At 39.9% G+C, this 20,819-nt stretch overlaps 1 protein-coding gene across 2 annotated transcripts in view; it reads right to left on the bottom strand.

The window, feature by feature from the left end:
- adamtsl3 (ADAMTS like 3) overlaps nucleotides 1–20,819 on the bottom strand; it is a 669,182-nt gene that overhangs the window by 9,841 nt on the left and 638,522 nt on the right. For both annotated transcript variants that reach the window (XM_043677600.2, XM_043677602.2), the window contains 2 exons: nucleotides 14,168–14,351; nucleotides 2,313–2,520 (listed from right to left, as the gene is read on the bottom strand). In XM_043677600.2, the coding sequence (XP_043533535.2) occupies nucleotides 2,313–2,520; nucleotides 14,168–14,351 (392 nt within the window). The remainder of the gene's footprint in view (nucleotides 1–2,312; nucleotides 2,521–14,167; nucleotides 14,352–20,819) is intronic.

Here is a 20,819-nt window from a genome sequence, read left to right as displayed (position 1 = left end):
AACAGTGGTTCTTCTTCAGCATTGAATCAAAATAGGTGCAGACTTCATGATGTCTTTTTGACAATTTGTCAGAATTGGCATCACTCACTTCATATTTTCCAGAGATCCATTCTCTTTTCCCGTGCTTGCTGTGCTTGTCGTGTATTTGTTATTCGTTCCAAAGAATTTATAGCAAGGCCTTTAAACTTTTGGGCTACCTTCAGGTCAAATATTTTTGCTAACCTCAGCTCAAAGCAATGCCATGAGAATGCATATCCTCTGGCAACTGAATGTCTGAGATCCAAGAAAACAGTTTTAAAAAATACGTGCAAAGATAGTGCTCAGATATTGTTTGCGTGGATAAACTTTTTAATAAGCAGTTCACTGCACTTAGACTAAATTCCAGTAAACTGCACTATGTAACATTTGACAATCTCAGCTCTGTTTTCACAGGCAGTCATGATAGCAAGGAATTAAATGCAGCAAGGTGTTAAGCAGTCAAAACAATGAGTACCCAGTATTCTGTAGGAGAATTCTGTCGATTACCAATATTTTAATGCCCACTTATTTGCACTTTACTAATCAAATGCCAACTACAGGAGAGTTGCACAAGGTACTAAGTGCATTAATTGATATACTGCACAGCAATGAGATTAAAGTTTGGTGCCATTTGACACTATCAGAAGATCATGTTTGATTTTAATACATTAACTGGAGAAAAACTCCCTCTTTGACAATTTTTTTGCACCTATGAAATCACAGATTATGAATATAAACAGATCAGAATTTATACATTAATATCATAGACAGGCCAGTTGCTGCATTCAGAGACTCACTTTGTGGTTTTCAGCAAAATAAAGACTAGGGGGTGACATATAGTCTAACACCATATCAACAATATCCCAAAGGAGATGTACTGTGTGCCTCTCATACCAATAATTTAACATTGGATACCTTAGCCAACAGCCACTTACTTTCAGCAATATCAGGGTCAACTTATTCCCTTCTCTTACATATTTTAAAACCCTAAAGAATGCTTGTATTTCAATTCAACACCTTCCAAACCCATGACCAATGACGATGGCAGCATATTCTTGGGAAAACCACCACTTCATGATCCCCTCCAAAACACACATTATCCAGACAGGTTTATAGCCCATTCCTACTAAGGTGTTCCTACACCCGAGAAGTTGGTTAACCACCACTTTTTCAAGGATAATTAGGGATGACAAATAAATACTAAATTAATCAAATCTTTTCATACATCGGCAGGGGATTTTTTGACTTTAGTTCACATGTAATTCTGGCTCAGCTGCCATTGGGAGAGAATCTATGCTGCCAAGTTACAATACATTGCTGCCCAAAGGCCCAATTACAACCAGAGATGATTAGTCCATAGTGGAGCAAACCTAAAGACAATTATTGGGAAAATGGCACCATTAACTGGATGATGGGAGTAAATTTCCAACCTCACTTTCTCAGCTGTATGCATGGCCTGAGTGGACTTAAGAAGCAAAAACGCGCCAGAAAGAGTTGTAGGTCGTTAACAGAATCAGTTTGATTCTCCCTCTGATTAAATTAATGCACTAGTTGGGTTGTGTAACAGCTGTAAAATCTTCTCCCCTTGATAGTTTCCTGTGAATCGCTCCCAGGCTGTCTATTACCCAGATGGTAAAGACAAAGATTGAAATGTATCTTAGAATCCCCGCAATGTGGAAGCAAACCGTTTGGCCCATCGAATCCACATCAATCCCCTGTAAAGCATCCCACCCAGACCTACTACCACCGCAACCCCCCCCCCCCTCCCCCACCCTATCCCTGTTACCCTGCATTTCCCATGGCCAATCCACCAAACCTACATATCTTTGGGCTGGAGCATCCAGAGGAAACCCATGTAGACATGGGAACAATGTGCAAACTGCGCACAGTTGCATTATTTGTAATTTATCAGCTGCCGGGAGGCAGGGGTTGGAGTTTACAAGCCTGCAATTTCGAAACAAGCGATGCAGGAAATATGATCGAAGATGCCTTATATTTGACCAAGATTTGTTTCGCATGGTTTAGTTAAGTCATTAAAAGTACATTAAAAAAATTCCTTTGGCTTGCAGGTCTGCTATTTTTCACTCAGTGTTGAGCCATTTGAGTAAAATTCTTAGGAGAGTTTTTGTACAAGAGATTGAAATGGGGTCAGTATAGGAATTTCACACAACAGCTTTCACAATTGTGCTAATAAATTGGCCTCAGCAAAGCTCCGAACTCTTTCATTTTTCATCATGATCATCATTGCTATTGAAAAGAACCAAATAATTCTTAGCAGAGATCTATATCATTACCTGTCCCCACGCTGGACTGCTCCACCCTACACAAGGCTGCAATAAGCAATCCTCTACTTCAGCGGGCTGTTCTGTGCTGTCTGCACAATATGCTGGAGATAATGTTTTTACTGTTCCAGTAGCCGTTAATTGCTCACATGTCACTCGTCGCTGGCGGATTCCTTTCCCGCACGAGACTGAACAGCCTGACGTTGTCGTCGCAACCCACCTAAAGGGCACAAAATAGCTTAATAAAGAGATAATTTTGTCTATTATGAAATGAATTCCGTTAATGCAAAATCATTTCTTTGTGATGACAAAAATGGGTTAAGGAAGGCAAGGTGACTTTGCTATCATGCTAAAATTAAACATTCAGTGGGGACCATTTTTGCTGAACTCATTCATTGTGTTTACAAAGATGTTAACTTGTTTTATAAATAGGGCAGTCAGGAATGTATTGTAAGTGCAGAAGATAGAGCTAGGGATACTGCTGACTCGAATTAAAATGCCATCTGCAGTGACAAGATCATATTCAACAGAGTCAATGAATCAAAACCCCATATTTTCATTCTGTTCATCTTCAAAAGCTCCTGCACAAAACCGTCATGGTGTCAATCAGATCAGTTTGAAGTTTGAATGTAGCACGTGGGCATTAGATAATGTGCTTATGAATGAAACATCCTTTGTCCGTGGGTTGTGTTGTCATGAGATACTTGGACTGGACCAAAACTCTGCTTCTTATCCTGTATCTCCAATAGGGTCATCATCAAAAATCTTATGGCAAGTATGTTGACTTAAATATAATTTTAATATTTCAAGTAAACCAATATTGCTAATTTCATTACGCTCATTTTAAATGGCAGCAACAATGCTGGCGATTCATTTTATAAGACAAATGCTTAATGTTGCAATAATTCCAATTTGCACCAGAAACTCCTTGCCTTAAGTCCATTTGTTTGATCAGCCAATGCCTTTCTCTTCTCTTCCCAACCACACCACACCCATAATCGTAAATAATTGCACAACATATGAAATATAATTTTTTTTTGTTTCATGTGAAATATAGATTTTTTAACTATTCTTTGTTGCTTAAGTTCTTCATTGACTGTGGCTCAGTGGTAACGCACTTGCCTTTGGATCAAAAGGTTGTGGGTTCAAGCCCTACACCAGGAACTTGAGGTAAGAAATCTAGGCTGATACTCCTCTGCAGTACTAAGCGAATGTGGTGCTGTGGAGGTGAGGTTGTTTGATTGAGATGGTAAGGTAGGACTTGCATTGATATAACATACTTCATGGCCTCAGAAGGTTGCAAAATGCTGTACACCCAATGAAATGCTATTAAAATGTAGTAGCTGTGGCAATCCAGGAAGTATGGCAGTCAATTTGCAAGCAGCAAACTCCCACAAACAACAATGTGATAATGACCCAAAAAACTGTTTATATGATGCTGACTAAGGGACAATTATTAGTTGGGACATTAGGGATAACTTCTCTGCTGCTCTATGAAAGAGTGTCAGATATTTTACATCCACCTTACAGAGTCTCAACTTAATCATAACATCTCATCTAAGAGGCATTACATCAGAGAGTGTGGCACTTCTCCTGTACCTCACTGGAGTGTTAACCTAGATTTTTGTGCTCACCTCCTGAGGTGCAACTTGAACCCACAACCTTTTCACTCCTGATGTGAGAATGCTACTAACTGATATAATCTAGGCTAAATTCTCACCAGCTTCCTCAGATGGCCCTAAAAGATCAGAGTTCACTATTTGCGAGTAGAATAGGAGAATTTGCCAGTGTCGAGATCAACAACAGTTAATCCTCACTCAACACCCAAAGCAGATTATCCGTCATGATCATATTATTTCTTGTACGGTATTGTGTGCAAATTGGCTTCCTACATTACAGTACTGCAAAAGTATTTCATTTGTAGAATGTTGTGTGACATCATAAGGTTGCAAAAATCCATGTATGAACTTGACTCTCTCTTCCTTCACTTTTATCATTGCCACTAAGCTTGAAATTATCATACATGATGTCAGTATATAAAAAAGCTTAATGCAATCACATATTTCGACAACTAATATGAACAACTCATTTCTCAATTTTAATGAAAGGTCATCAATCTGAAAGATTAACTCTGCTTTTCTCTCCACAGATCCTGCCAGATCTGCTGAGTTTCTCCAACATTTACAGTTGTAAGATTTCCAGAACCTGCAGTATTTTGCTTTGCCATTAATTTTTCAAATTGGAAATTGACCAATGTAGAAATTGCATGGTGAAGCTTATTTTGTTCCTGACAATCATGAAAAGCAATATGGGGCCAATATTCTTCTAATGCCAATGTAGAGGTAAATTGATGGATATTCATTTATTGTATTCCACATGGCCCCAAACAATGCCAGAAAGTGAGCACTGAGATGCTGGAGTATCAGTGTTGAAAAGTATGTGCCTGATGAAGGGCTTATGCCCAAAACGTCAACTCTCCTGCTCCTCGGACGCTGCCTGACCTTCTGTGCTTTTCCAGCACCACTCTTTGTGACTCTCAAACAATGCAGCAGCCAGATCAGCAAATCATTGAGAAACTACTGTCATACAGCAATTCTAATGTTTAAGATAAATAACTATTGAAAAATCACAATGTTAGGGATTATAGCTTGATAACGAGAAAACTATTGGATTTCAGGCTGGCCCATGTTTAAGGGCTGAAGCAGGTGATATTGTTTTATTAGAAATGGTTAAATGCACTAAATGTTCAGAAATTTTGACTTAAAAACTTGATTGCACCAATTTCTGCAGCATTCAATTACATGGGAGTTAAAGGACATCAGCTTTGCAGAGCAGATATCCCTTAAAGGTGGAAGTACAGCTTCTAATGCCAAGAGGAACTGCTCTCGTTTTAACTCTGGCTATTAGATAAAACAGCCTTGGGTTTGGACAATGAAATTGAGAATGTGAATTGCTGTTTTGTTTCTTTGCCAACTTGGCAAGCAAACAATAACTTGTTGAGATTGAGATCACTTAACAGCTTCTTGCTCTTTATTCTTTTAAACAGTTTTGACATAATTGGCAGGAGAGATTCTGGGACATAGTTATCAGAGTCTGACCTTGACTCCTTATTGCAGTTGCACATGAGGTTTGTAGCTTTTTACTGATTTGGGAAACCATTTGGCAGCGTTAGTTGAAATAGATGAGCAAAAGAGCAGCTGGTTACACAAAGAGTGTTTGGACAGACCAACAACCTGTGCCTTTGGGGTTAGCAATTTTTCTGGGATCCAGGTTTTCAACACAATGATCTTTCATGAGCGTGATTCTTCACTTGGCTGGTGGAGTTACTGGGTTAAATGAAATATTTGGTACGAGATCTTCAATTTTGGGTGACAGACTTGATTTAGCAACATCCATAAAAATGAGGCATGGGACACCACCTTCACAGAATGAGAGAGAGGTCTATCAGGTCCTTATGTTGGAAACATATTTTTGCAATCTTCCACCATTCCTTGGAGTCTATCTAATAATCCTGCAGTTTGGAATGGATCTTTGACTTTGTATCTTTGATGAACTGACAATAGAGCCTTTTCATATTGGGAATGGTTTGACAATATGTTTCTCAGTGTTTTGATTGCCTGATGTTTCTCATTTATCAATACATTTTTTTTGGCTAACAGACAACTTTTATAAAATCAGCATTCTGTGCCAACCTTTAACAGAATGAGATTCAACTCTAACAATAAATACAACCTTTTTGGTCTGTATTTGACAAAGTTTCAAACAATCACATGTTCATTAGGATGACAGAAATGATGGCTTGAATTTCTTTTTGTTTTGATTCTGAAACATTTTGGGACAATTTTTGATGTTTGAGTTGCAATATATATGTTGTTTAGCTTACTCAATTTTTTTTTTAATTTGAAGGATTACTGGTTTGGCAAACATTTATTCCTCATTCCAAATTATCCTTGGGAAGGTGATAGTGAGCTGCTCTCTTCAACCATTGATGTCCACTGACAATGCTGTCAATAAAGTTTCAAATCAGTGACTCGGAGGAGAAGTTGCAGGTAGCGTTCCTATGTATTTGCCGCCCTAGTCTCTCTAGGTGAGAGAGACGGTTGGATTCTCTTGCTGGAGATCATCATTCCTTGGCATTTCTGTGGCTTGAACACTATTTGACACTTGTCCGACCAAGCCCAGATGTCATACCCATCTTGATGCTGAGGAATGCGGATGTCTTCAATTTCTGAGGAGCTGATCGCCTGGTTACAGAAACATTCAATACATGGTAAAATCCAAGATCTCCAGTTCTGAAGGAGGGTCACTAGACTTGAAATGTTAACACTGCTTTCTTTCCATAGATGCTGCCAGACTTGCTGGATTTCTCCAGCAATTTCTGCTTTTGTCAATGATCCCGCCTCAGGCGACTGACTGTGTGGAGTTTGCACGTTCTCCCCGTGTCTGCGTGGGTTTCCTCCGGGTGCTCCGGTTTCCTCCCACCATCCAAAGATGTGCAGGGTCAGGTGAATTGGCCATACTAAATTCCCTGTAGTGTTAGGTAAGGGGTAAATGTAGGGGTATGGGTGGGTTTCGCTTTGGCGGGTCGGTGTGGACTTGTTGGGCCGAAGGGCCTGTTTCCACACTGTAATCTAATCTAATCTAATCTAATCTCTTGTATATAGTTGAACCTCACTGCTGGTAGTGAAATGGAAGCTAAGAATATACCTTGGACAATTTTGTCCTTCAACTTTAACCTCCTTCAAATAAACTTAAATGCAAAAAAAGTAAAAACACAATAAAGGCAGAAAGAATCAAAAATTGTCATTCATGAAGTGTCCTCTAGAATTTCCCAAATTGCTTCCTGATCAATGGAGCATTCAGAAACATTTCACTGTTTGTATAGGGACAGCCAATTTACACACAGTGAGATCCTGCAAACTCTGTGGTCTAAGTTATTCTTTAGCTCAGTTTCCTTTTCTTCTCTCATACTCTCCATATGCCTCTTACTTGGTTTCAATCTTCCTCCACAGCTTTCTTCTGACCCTTTCTTACCCTCTCACATTTCAGACTCAATGCGACAAAAATAGGGGGAAGCATTGGCCTAGTGGTGTTATCACTGGACTGTTAATCCAGAGACCCGGGGGCCTAGGTTCGAATCCTGCCATGGTAGATGGTGGAATCTGCATTTAATTTTTTTAAAAATCTGGAATTAAGAGTCTAATGATGACCATGAATCCATTGTTGATTGTTAGAAAAACCCATCTGGTTCACTAATGCCTCTTAGGGAAGGAAACTGCCATCTTTACCTGGTGTGGCCTACATGCGATTCCGGACCCACAGCAGTGTGGTTGGCTTTTAACTGCACTCTGGGCAATTAGGGATTGGCAATAAATGTTGGCTTAGTCAGTGGCACCCTCATCCTGTGAATGAATAATTTAAAAAAAACCTTCCTGGCCTTCAATGCTCTGGCTGCTCACATCTGCATGGATCTGCTCATCAGAAATCCAGCAGATCAAGCATTAGCCTCATACAGCACCAACACTCTGAGAAGGTGTGCAGTTACACTTAAAGCATCTTTAAAAGAAAGTGGTTACTCTGATAACTGCAGTGTTCCACTCACTGATAAGAAAACAGAAAACAAGTAATTAAAGCTCTGAGAGTTGTAATTCTTGTAACTGAGTCCACTTACATTACAGACATGTACTGCTACCAGATTTCACTTAAGAGAATCTTCATTCCATTTAAATGGCAAATTAAATGTTGCAATTTTTAAAAAACACACAACCATGCCGCTTTCTGTGTTAAATAAAGCAGATGGCCTGAAATTAGGCTGCACTGTAGTAAAACCAGCAGGTTGTCAAGACGATGACATGACTTCTTCTGAGTTTCACTTCCAATTTAATTTCACTCACATCCTAAAAAGCACCCATACCATGGTGTTCATATTAGAGTCACAGCAAATTTGGAGGTTGCACTGGAAGTTTGAACCTGGGTTGGAACCAATAGCTCATTACAGCTGGAGTTCAGATTATTACACAAGGCAAGCATGAAAGAACACATTGTGCAGTAGAATCTCGAGGGGTATTCAAGGCATGCTGACAATTTAACATATTAAATTAGCACTGCAAGTGAAGTTCAGAAGATATACACATGGGTAAAATTAGAAGCAAGTGTTTGGCATAAGAATTTATGACAGCAGAAAACCATTTTATGCAGATTCTCCAAACCCAGAGAACTAAACAGAATAAACATTTGTAAATTCTTTCTCTTCTAGTTTAAAGATACATATAATAGAAGTAATGATTTCTATGCACATCACACAGTGCTTTATCAAGTGAAAACATTAGAGGTGACAGATATTCACCGGCTGTGTAAGTTCAATTTTGAAAATATATTGCACCAAGACTGTACTTAGAATAAAATAGAATAGAATCGCTACAGTGTGAAAACAGGCCCTTCAGCCCAACAAGTCCACACTGACCCTCTGAAGAGGAAGTCACCCAGACCCATTCCCCCGCCCTATTACTCTACACTTACCCCTGACTAACGCACCTAACTTACATATCCCTGAACACTATGGGCAATTTAGCATGGCCAATTCACAGAAAATAGGTAACTAAAACTCTGAGAGTTTTAATTCTTGTGACCAAGTCCACTTACTTTAGAGACATGTACTGCTACCAGATTTCACTTAAGAGAATCTTCATTCCTGCACACCTTCAGACTGTGGGAGGAATCCCACCCAGACACAGGGAGAATGTGCAAACTCTACACAGACAGTCACCCGAGGCTGGAATCAAACCCGAGTCCCTGCCGCTGTAAGGCAGCAGTGCTAACCACTGAGGCACTGTGCTCAGAACTTGAATTTGACAATACTCGACAACAAATCAATAAGATATTAAAACTGAGATCTCTCAGTTCGTGGGCATCTTCTTCTTTTTGGTTTTCTACCCAAAGGCAGATCCCATTCTCAACCACAGGTAGGGCAAGGAGGCAGGTCCGAAACACATACCAGCCAGAACGGGTTTGGAAAGAGATGGCTCTGGAGATAGTGGATGCATTAATGATCATCTTACAAAATTTATTAGATTCTGGAATGCTCTTGCAGATTAAAGGATGCAAATATTTAAGAGGGTGGGGCAGAAAACTGGAAACTGCAGACCTCCTAGTCTTTACAACAAAAATACTGGAATCTATGAAATAAGGAGTGATAAACGGACATTTGGGTAATAATGATCCCACTGGGCATAGTCAGCGTGGACTTGTGAATGGGAAATTGTGTTTGATGAAGCAGTTGAAGTTTTTTGGGAAGCTACTAACAGGATTAATAAATGGGAGTTGGTGCATGCCACATTCATGAATTTTTAGAAGGCTTTTCACAAAGAGCCTGATGGATGTTGGTTAGCAAAATTAAAGCACATGTGATAGGAGAAACATACTGGTATGAATGAGGAATTGGCAAACAGACAGATAGCACAGATTAATAATAAATGAGTCAATTTCATGTTGGGAGGCAGTGCTTAGTGGGGTACTGTAACGATCAGTATTTTCACCCCAGTCATTCACAATATGAATCAACAATTTTATTGTGGGAATCAATGCAATGTAAGTTATATTAAATGTAATATATTAAGTTTGCAGTTGACACAAAGCTAGGTAGGAAGGTGTGGTGAGGAAGATAAAAAAACAACTTCAAGGCTATCTGGACAGACTTTTCCAGAGGAAGGAGGAATTAGCTGTATCTCAGGTTTTAGGGAAATGGAGAAATGTCTGAAAGTGACAGCCACAGTGTTACCATTTTCAAAACTGTTTTTTTTATTGAATATGGATATCACCCGCTAGGTCAGCAATTATTGCCCAATTATTGCCCACTTGTAATTACCCTTGAAAAGGTGGTGCTGAACTGCCTTCTTGAACCACTGCAGTCTATGACGCTGCAGCTACCCCCACTAAGCTGTTTAAGTTCTGGGATTGTGATTCCCAGGGACAGTGAAGGAGCAATGGCTTAGTTTGAGGTCAAGGGAACTTGCAGATGATGGTGTTCTACCCCCTTGGTCTTTCACAGGGTGGAGATGGGGGTTTGGAAGGTGTTGTCAAAGGGGCCAAGGTGAGTTGCTGTAGTTCATGAACTATCAAACAAAAAGTTGGGTAAATCAAAAACAAAATGCTGGATATACTCAGCAGATCAGACATCTCCTGAGGAGAGAAACAGGTCATGATGATCTCTCTTCAAAAGGATAGACTGAGTGGCCAGCCACTTCATTGTTTTTCCCAAGACCGCAAAATAGACTGGATGTTCATTCACAATGCATAAATGAAGCTGTGAGGAAAACTTAATTGAGTATAAAGAATGAATCATATGGTTAACCGCAGACATAAGGCACAATTGGTAAACCTGGTATTCACTTGATGATCAGGCAACTCTATTTCTTTAAATTCATTTTCATGACCTGGGCATTACTGGAAAGACCAACGACATTTATTGCCCATGCTGAAATGCCCTTGATAAGGTGACTTTCTTCAATTACCGCAAACACCAATGGAGGTAAAGGTACTCCTGATTAGGGAAGAATTCTAGGAATGTGTGTTTTTTAGGAAAAAAAAATCACTAAACCGGTGAATGCGTTTTGGGAAAATGTAATAAAATGCCAGATTCACACCCGGTCATTATGTGTGACTGCAACCTTCTGTATTGATACAGCTCCTGCTTGTCAATTTACATTGAAATTGTAGTTTTAGAGAAAAACACAGCAATCAGTCCTTTGTAACCAGCATGCTGAAACCTAATAGAGTCAATTCTAATAAGCCAAGGTGGAAGGCTTCTCTTGTATTGTTCTCTTCTCTATTTCACAGCTAACTATTCAATCACACTTCATTAATTTCCATTGCTCTGGCTGCTGGAAGTGAAGAGCCAATTTGTAACATGGTAGTGATTTCATACAGTAAATTCCACTTAAGCACATATGTCTTTTGACAGGTAAGAGTATGCACTAAACCTTGCCTTACATGTAGCAGATCTATATTGAACCCTTTAATGTCACCCAGTTTACTTCATCATAAAAGGAATTTTACTGCCTCTCACTTACACCTGATCCATCTCTGATCCTCCCTTCCCTTCCTCTCCTCAATGTGGAGGAGCCGGTGTTGGACAGATGTGACAGAAGCCATGAGAATAGGATGGAGTCTATACAGGAAGCAGGGTGTGAGCATGTCCAGTGAAGGTAACTGGGAGTCAATGGATTGGTAGTGTATATCGATGGCCAGCCTTTCTCTAGAAATGGAAACAGATGTCAAAGTGGGGTGGACAAAGTTAAAAATCACACACCAGGTTGTAATCCTACCTGACAAATGAGCAGTGCTCTGAAAGCTTGTACTTTTAAATAAACCTGTTGGACTATAACCTGGTGTTGTGTGATTTTTAACTTTGTCTTCCCTTCCTCGACATCTGTTTCCATTTCTAGAGATAGGCTGGTCACTGATATACACTATAAATCCATTGACTCCCAGTTACTTTGACTATACATCCTCATACCCTGCTTCCTGTATAGACTCCTCCCATTCTCATGGTTTCTGCTACATCTGTTCTGACAATACTATCTTCCGAAGGGAGGACCCTGAGAAATGTCTACCTCTTTCCTCAACCAAAGAATCATGTTCAACTCATCTCCCGCATTTCTGCCCTCACCCCTTCCCCATCCTCCTACAACAATACCAGCGTCCCTCTGGACCTCACTTACCACCACACCTGCCTCCTCATCCAAAGAATTGTAAGACACCATTTCCATCACCTCCAGCAGCGTGCCACACCCAGACATATATTACCCATCCCCCTTCCTTGTCAACATTCCGCAGGGATTGTTCTCCCTAGGACACCTTGATCCACTCCACTTCCATTTCCAACATGTCCTGTGAAGGCCCCTCCCAATGCAATCGCAGAAGGCGTAACACCTTCCCATTTACTTCCTCCCTCCTCAGTGTTCAAGGCCCCAGATGTACTTCCAAGGTCACTCTAGTCGACTGTATTTGCTGCACACAATGTGGTCTCCATTGCAGACTGGGTGACCACTTTGCAAAACACCTATCCTCTCTTTGGAAAAATAACCCTGAGCTTCTCGCTGCCTGCCACTTCAACACAGCACTGTGTTCCCATGGCAACATTTCTGTCTTGAGCCTGTTGTAATGTTCCAGTGAGTCTTAGCGCAAGCTAAGTCGGAGTCCTTCCTTCCCAGCTTTTTCCATTCACACCACAGCTGGTCCTGTTGTGATATTGGTTGCTTTTAGAAGGGTCACCAATTCCCACATACTCCTAGGGCCATTATCGCATTATATGGGTTGCATTCAGCACAGCTAACCCATTTTCTCACTCTTAGCTCTTATTATCCCTTATTCAGCTTTTCTTCTGTCTTGACCTGATTCCCTAATCTCCTTGTGTATCTTCTCTTTTCACCTTTCGCTCTCTCTGGGCTCCATCTCTACCTATCCACTCACCTCTCCCTTTCTCCATGCTAGAATGGCAGAGCAGACTCAATGGGCCAAATGGCCTAATTCTGTTCCTATATTTTAAGGTCTTATGGCTCTAAGATGTCAGCATTTCTCCAATTCTGAAAAGTCAATTCTCTAAGTCTATAAAGAACCTAGGGATATATTATATGTTAATGGTGCTATGTAAATCAATTTTCACTGTTGCTGATGGTAATGCTGACTTCACTTTCTGTTCTTGACTTGCTCCATATTTTTAATTTATTTCCGTCACAATATAATATAAAGACTCTGGAAGATTTAAAAATCAGCATGGCAGTGGTTCTTGATAAGTGAAAAGGGATTCAAACTAGTCAATAAAACCAAACAGATGGAATATTTGAGAAGTCTAATGGAAAACAGGATGATAATTTGTTGAGCAATAACTGACAGCAAAAAGGAATTTACAACGCTGGCAAGATTCCACAGCTGGAAACAACAGGTTTCAGGCAGATGGCGAAGCTGATCTATGGAAGAACAGGTCTCGAGTATTACTGATAAAAGACATGTTGTGCCAAAGCCTTTTATTGTGCTCAGGACAATACACAAGAACACCAATTTCAGGGGAAAACTAACATCTTCACCAACATACTGTCTGAGAGGAAAATGCTGTTTGGGTAACAATTAAACTCTGATTGGTGCATGCATTGTCCTGAAGAATGTACCAGTTAATGATGACTGGCAGTTAACTATTATGCTCTGTTTAAATTGTAAACCAGGTCAGTTGATGCTAAATGATCAATTCAATGCTCATCAGCCAAACATCAGGAACAAGAATAACAGAAAAGGGCAGCTTTTCAGAAGGAAAGATCCTTGCAAATAAACCTACTTGACTTCTTTGAGGATGTCTCTCATAATGTAGACAGTAGAGTTTCTTATGAACTTCCAGTGATTGGCACAGCAAGACTTAAGAACAGAAATTGGCCTTGAACCCTTGCAACTCACTCCACTTACCTGCCTGGATACCCTTAAGCTAACAGAGTCTGGAAAATTTCAATATGTTTTGCAACCACCCCTGTGCCTGCAAACAAAATGCAGTGTATCCACAATTGACTAAAAAATCAGACATTGGGATCCTTTAAAAAGACCCACTCAAATCTTTTCTTCTATTGGAGTTCTCCTCCCTTCACATAAGTTCATTCTACTGGGTGGAGAAGATCAAAATCCACCACCTGTGCATTTTGACAAATTTAACTTGCATGTGCCATTGTGTGCATATTTCACACTAACACCTTGACGTTACATATTAGCACTTGGTGTAGCTCATCCGATTCCCTGCCACTCGCTGAGCATGGACTCAGCCAAATTAATTGCATGAAACTTATGCAGAAGTCCTTTCACCAAAGGAACAAAAGTGACACTCTTACCTGGCTGGACAATCCTGAGTGTTGCATGGTTCAGTCAGCAAGGGAGGTTTGGGAAGTTCATAACATGCTGACTCATTCACCTCAATTCCATTCGTATTCAGGCAGAGCAGTTTCTGTTGTTGGACTCCTACATTGCCACAGGTTGCAGTGCAGGCACCCCAGTTGCCGGGCGCCCACATGAAATCTGATTCAGGAAAGAAGTCAACAATAACTTGAGAGAATTAGAATGCTGTCACAGAAATAATAATAATAATTCCTTTGGACAGTTTCTTCAGTCTTTTGGAGCATAAAACCCTAGTTCAAAGGTTCAAAGTTAAAAATACAAGATTATAAACACAAGATAAAAAACAGATATTGTTGACAATGTAGAAACATAAACGTAAGTTTTATGATGTGAAACAGAGGAATGGTTCAATTCATGGTAAACTTTATTTTGGTAAAATGTGAAAAAAATCATAAGCAAAACCTATCTTCAGTGATTTTTCATAGTTTATGACACAGAATAAGTTCAGTTGTGTTTGTATTAATCACAATAGTATCTTAAGCATGGGGTTGTGCATGTGGAAATAGGGATGTAACCTGTAAGGTGGTTGGGTGAAAATGCCCTTCCTTGGTTTAGTTTATTAAGTGGAACCAGGTTGTTCAACTGTCTATAAACTTGGCCTGAGTATTGATCTAAACAATATCTTCCTCAGATGGCAGGTGTTGGAATTAGTGATGCCAAATGATTCTGACATTTGCTGTCCTGCAGTGTAATTAGGCTGGGAATAACAGTGAAATCGCTAAAACATTTTGTAACTTGAAACCATTCACATTGATTATGGGTTCCCCTGAGACTGGGGAGAAACATATAACTTTAGAGTGGAGTTTAGACTATTTGTGACAGACTTGACATCTAGCCTGGTAACCCTCAAATATCAAAAACATCCTTAATCTGATAATCTAAAAAGTGATATAAAATGAGATGGTAAGAAACTCTAAGTGATGAGAGGAGATTTTACTGAGAGTGCAGGTTAGAGACAATAACATGGCCCTGAAATATCATGAGTGATTTTCATACTTTCACCCAAAAGACTCCATGGGGTAGAGTTTTCCACCTTTACTATGTAGTCATTATGGCTCTTCCAGGGACATCAGAGTATGAAAGGGAAGGATCATATGTCCCTAATTGAATCAATTGTTACTGGAGTGAAACCCTCACAGCCAATTCTTCCCTCTGTGTCACAATGCACATCATTCAGGCAGTGAAGACAAAATGTTGACCCTTGTATCACTTTGTAAATGCAAAAAGCAAGTAGTATAGGAGTCTTAAAGGTGGCAATCTTAAAGGTGTACCAATCTCCTGGAGCAGATATAAATTAAAGCATCTATCTCTATTAATTGTTGATGTCTCAAGCTGCAGATAAAACTTAAAAGCTAATGTAAGTTAGTGAGTTTAATGAAGCATTGATGCAAATTCACCAAGACCATCCTTTCTCAAACACAAACAAATTAAATCAACAAATAAGGTGAATCAGATCGAGCAGGTCACAGTTGCTTGGACTTTTTGGAGAATACCACCAATACTTGAGGTAACCATCAGATCGTAAGTTGGAACTCGGTCACATTTTATGAAAGAATATTTAATTTATAGACTCATGGAATCATACAGTATTGAATCGGACCTTTCAGTCCAACAAATCCACACTGACCAGGTTTCCCAAACTAAACTAGTCCCACTTGCCTGCATTTGGCCTATACCTCTCCAAACGATTCCTATTCATGGACCTGTCCAAATATCTTTTAAATGTTGTAGCTGTACCTGCATCCACCACTTCCTCTGGCAGTTCATTCCATACATGAACTGCTCTCTGCGTAAAGAAATTGCCCCTCATGTCCTTTTAAATCTTTCTCCTCTCACCTTAAAAATATGCCCCCTAGGTTTGTACTCGCCCATCTTAGGGTTAGTCCCCTTATCTATGACCCTCATGATTTTATAAACCTTGGTAAGGTGACCGCTTGATCAGCGCTCCAGTGAAAAAACGTGTGCGCCTGTCCAGCTTAACTCAAATCGCCCATTCCCAGCAACATCCTGGTAAATCTTTTCTGACCCCACTCCAACTTACTAATATCTTTCATATAGCAGTACTCCAGGAGGGGCCTCACCAACGTGCTGTGCAACCTCAACATGTCCTACCAACTTCCATACGCAAGGGTCTCCAGTGTGGCAATTAGGTGTGATGTTGATTTATTTCTGTTCAAAGTCCCTGTGGCACAAAATTTTCAGAAAAATATGGCAATTTTTAGCCACTTACAGCTGTGAAAATTGTATGTGGTTACTAGAATAACTGAATGTCACTGAAGTATTTGACAGGCCATTAAAAAAAAAGCATAAGCAGAAAAAGAGCTGCAAAGGTTCAGTCACAAAAATAATTACTTCAGCATGAGTAAGTATCACCTTCTCCTGACCCATAGTTTCCTGCTTTGGACCTTTTTATTTGAGTCTGTCTTACTTCAGAGTTAAGCATTCAATTTAGCTTGCTGATCAACTTTGGCTCAATACTTATCACCCCACAATAATACATTCCAAAGAACTGCAGATAGTAGAGATCTGAAACAAACAGAAACAGAAATTGCTGGAGAAACTCAGTAGGTCTGGCAGCATCCGTGGAGAGAAACAGCTCATGTTTCGAGTCTAGTGACCCTTCCTCAAAATTTTAACTCCTACAACTACCATCGTAACAGCATTGGCAATATTCCAAAAGTAAATAAATTTGTTTGAAATGAAAGGATATTTCCTAAAAATATACAAGGCTCTATATCATTGAAAGTATCTTCCTTTTGGGGTGATTGCCTGATTTACATAGAACTTACCTTGCTTTCGGGTTATGATATGACTTAGATAGAATTTCATGGTATTTAATTCATAGAAACAGATTATTTGGCTAAGCAAAACAATATCAGTTCATGCTTTATCAATCCTATTTCATCTGACTCGATCAGGATATTCTTCTCATCCTTTCTCTCCCTTGTGTGTTGACCTAGTCTGCTATTAAACGTATCTATACTATTTACCACAATGGCGGTTTGTGGTAGTGAGCTTCACATCCCAAATTTCTTTGGGATTTATTAGCCAGTAATTTTTCTAAGATTACTATGTGATATCAATACCTGGTGTTCCTCACAAGTGGGAACATCTTCCCTGCACTTACCTGCTCAAACCCTTTCATCACCTTAGAGACCTTGATCATCCTTCAGCCTTCATTGTTTAAAGGCAGTTTTCTTGGCAGCTATAACCCTTCATTGTCTTCTATCATTCTAGTGCATCTTCAAGGTCTCTGTTTTATAATATGAACAACAGGGCTGAGCACAATGCTCCAGATATAATCTGAGCAAGATGTCTCAGATGTTTAACAAAAGTTTTCCACTTTTCAAATTCCTCCAGAAATGACCCCAATAGTTGTTTGGAATCATAGTGCCATAAAGATGTACAACACGGAAGTGGACACTTCGGTCCAATTCGTCCATGCCGACAAGATATCCTAAAATAATTTAATCCTATTTGCCAGCATTTAGTCCATATCGCTTTAAACTCTTCCTATTCATGTTGCCATGCAAATGTCTTTTAAATGTTGTAATTGTATCAGCCTCCAGCATCGCCTCTGACAGCTCATTCCATACATGCACCTTCCATGTGAAAACGTTATTCCTTAGGTCCCTTTTAAATCTTTCCTCTCTCACCTTAAACTTATGCCCTCAAATTCTGGACTCTCCTGCCTCAGGAAAAAAACCTTGACAATTCACTCTGTCCATGCTCATGATTTTATAAACTTCTATAAGGTCACCCTTCAGCCTCTGACACTCCAGGGAAAATAGCCTCAGCCTACTGAGTGTCTCCTTATAGCCCAAACCCTCCAGCCCTGGCAACATCCTTGTAAATCTTTTCTGCATCCCTTGAAGTTTAACAACATCCTTCATATAGCAGGGAGATCAGAATTGAACACAGTATTCCAAAAGTGGCCTAACCAATATCCCAACTCCTATACGCAATGCACTGACTTCTTCACTATCCTGTCTACCTGTGACTCCACTTTCAAGAAACTATGAACTTGCACCCAAGGTCTCTTTGTTTGGTAACACTCCCCAGGACCTTACCATTAAGCATATAAGTCCTGTGCTGATTTGGTCATGGATTCCTGTATAATTCAGTTCATATTTTTCAAGGAAGATGTGTTCTCCTTATTCTTCACGTTATGCATCACATCACAATACAAACCTCAGTTTATACTGAAATTAATATGCCAATTACATACTCAGAGCACAGGTTGATCAATGTCTTCTTGTATTTTAATCACAATCTTCCACTGAATAAACTGCACTACAATTTGTTGTCCTTTCCACAGTTTGAAATTGTACTTCCAATCTCACAAGCCACAATGTTTATGTAAATTGCAAACCACAGTGGTTCTAGCAGAAATTCTTGTGGAACACCACTTTCCAAATACATTAGCATGGGGAGTTGCCTTTATCTCACTATTTTTCCTTTTGTAGCCAGTTTAGCTTCCATTCTGTGACAAAAACAGAAAGTGCTGGAAAACCTCAGGAGGACATAGAGTCATAGAAATGTACAGCATCTGGCTGCATCCACGGAGGGAAAGCAGAGTTAATACTTCGGGTCCAGGGAGTCTTCTTCGGAATTTCCATTCTGTTAATTGTTTGCCTCCTCCACAAAATCTGACATCAATCATGAGTTTACTACATGGGACTTTGTCATGGGCTTTTTGGAAGTTCAAATGTAGCATGGCCACTTCATTACTATTGCTTAAGTTCTCTGTTAATATCTTCAGAAAAGTCAATGAGCTTAGTGAACATGATGGCCCATTTCTAATGGCTAACCATTTCTGATTATACTTTCAGTTTAAGTGTCTCCGCTTCCTCTTCCTTAATTGCCTTTAATCTGTGTGGATGCTGTTTATCAAAGCTGGAGTTTTATTCCCCTCGAAGTTTGATAAATTTATCAATTACCTCCTCTCTTTCCACCTTAGATATTTTTCTTTTTTAATCTCTTCAGCTGACATGGTACTTATTATATTAGACACACAGTAAACACTGAGGCAAACTAATGATTTAATAGTTCTGGCATGCCTTTGCTATTACCAGTGCTTATATTATGTGTACCCTGTAGTGATCCTTTTCTCATCCTGATTTTTCTTTTATTTATGTGCCTGTGGAATACTTTGCTCTTTCCTTTCATGTTTGATGTTGATCTATGAACATGATATTTAATAAAGTTACTGCAGTGTCTGAAATGAGGACCAGGTGGGTCTCATTGACTATGAGATCCTTCATTGGTGTTGTAAACCTGAGCCAATCAAGGAGCCCTGGCTGACACATATAAACAGAAGATTGCCCCTCTTCCGCGGTTACGTTAGGGCCCGGGTGGCCTTGGAGAAGGAGCACGCAGTGTCCACCAACACCCTGGAGTTGTTCAGGGAGAAGTGGGCGCCGCAGGGAGTGGAGTGCATAATTTCTCCCTCCAACTCCATTTTGATTTAGTCCCTACCCTCTCCTTCACTGTTTTGATCACACAGCACTGCCCTTTAATGTGAAGGGCAGTGTTTGTCACTGGCTACCCGGGTGTTTTCCTATCTTCCTGATGGTGGAATTTGAATAAAGATTCGTGCACTTTTTGTCTCTCACTGTGTCTCACACACCTGCGCACACACACCATGGGTACTGGGGAAAAAATAAGCACTACCGCAGTTAGGTGGTAGTGTGGGGATGAAATTATATAAAAAAAGAAAAGAGAAAAAAAAAGAAATAAACAGAAGATGCCACCCGGGTGTTTTCCTATCTTCCTGGTGGTGGAAATTGAATAAAGATTCGTGCACTTTGTGTCTCTCACTGTGTCTCACACCTGCACACACACACACCATGGGTGCTGGGGAAAAAAAGCACTATCGCAGTTACGCGGTAGTGTTGGTGTTAATAGAAAAAAAGGGGAAAAAAAACAGGAGTGTCAGAGGTTCTGAAAAAAGAAAAAAAAATAAACAGAAGATTCAGAGAATCTCCTCAGTCTAGGGACTAGCTCTGGGCTGGCTGGTCAGAGCCCATGTACTGTGCACATGTACATAAAGGGTGACTTGGTGATGGGATACCGGCCTCTGTGCAGTTATTCCAGTTATGAAAAGTGTAATATAAATACTGCAGAAAGTAGCATGCCCACGTCAGCCTTATTTCAAGCCAAACTTACCATTAATTATTTACACCTATTGCATTATGGAATCAGTTCAGTAGGTGCACAGGAAGATGGGTGGAGATGAACAAGATTGACAAATATCAGGCATGACCTGATTCCAGGATTCTCACATTCATTCTTGTTGTGTGGGTTTTTATATGAGCAGGATAGGAGTTTGGATAGCGAACCAGAGTACAGCAAACATGTCCTTTCCTATTCCATTGTGGGGTTGGGCAAACACCCTTGATATTTCCACGCAATTGAGTCCATCTTGGGTTAAGCTGTGACTTACAGCATCTCAGAAGAGCCATAAGGGAAGCCTAGTCTGGATTCAGGAATTTATTAAAAAAGATGTTGACAAGGTGTTGATAACTTTGCCTGTTCAAATGTAATAGCATATGTTAAGTTAAATAGAGTGATTAATCATTGGGTTTT

The sequence above is a fragment of the Chiloscyllium plagiosum genome, unplaced genomic scaffold (genome assembly GCF_037043375.1).
Source record: "Chiloscyllium plagiosum isolate Xiang-an unplaced genomic scaffold, Cpla_swu_hap1 HiC_scaffold_39, whole genome shotgun sequence".
Lineage (NCBI taxonomy): Eukaryota > Metazoa > Chordata > Chondrichthyes > Orectolobiformes > Hemiscylliidae > Chiloscyllium > Chiloscyllium plagiosum.
This window is presented reverse-complemented; position numbering and strand designations above follow the sequence as displayed.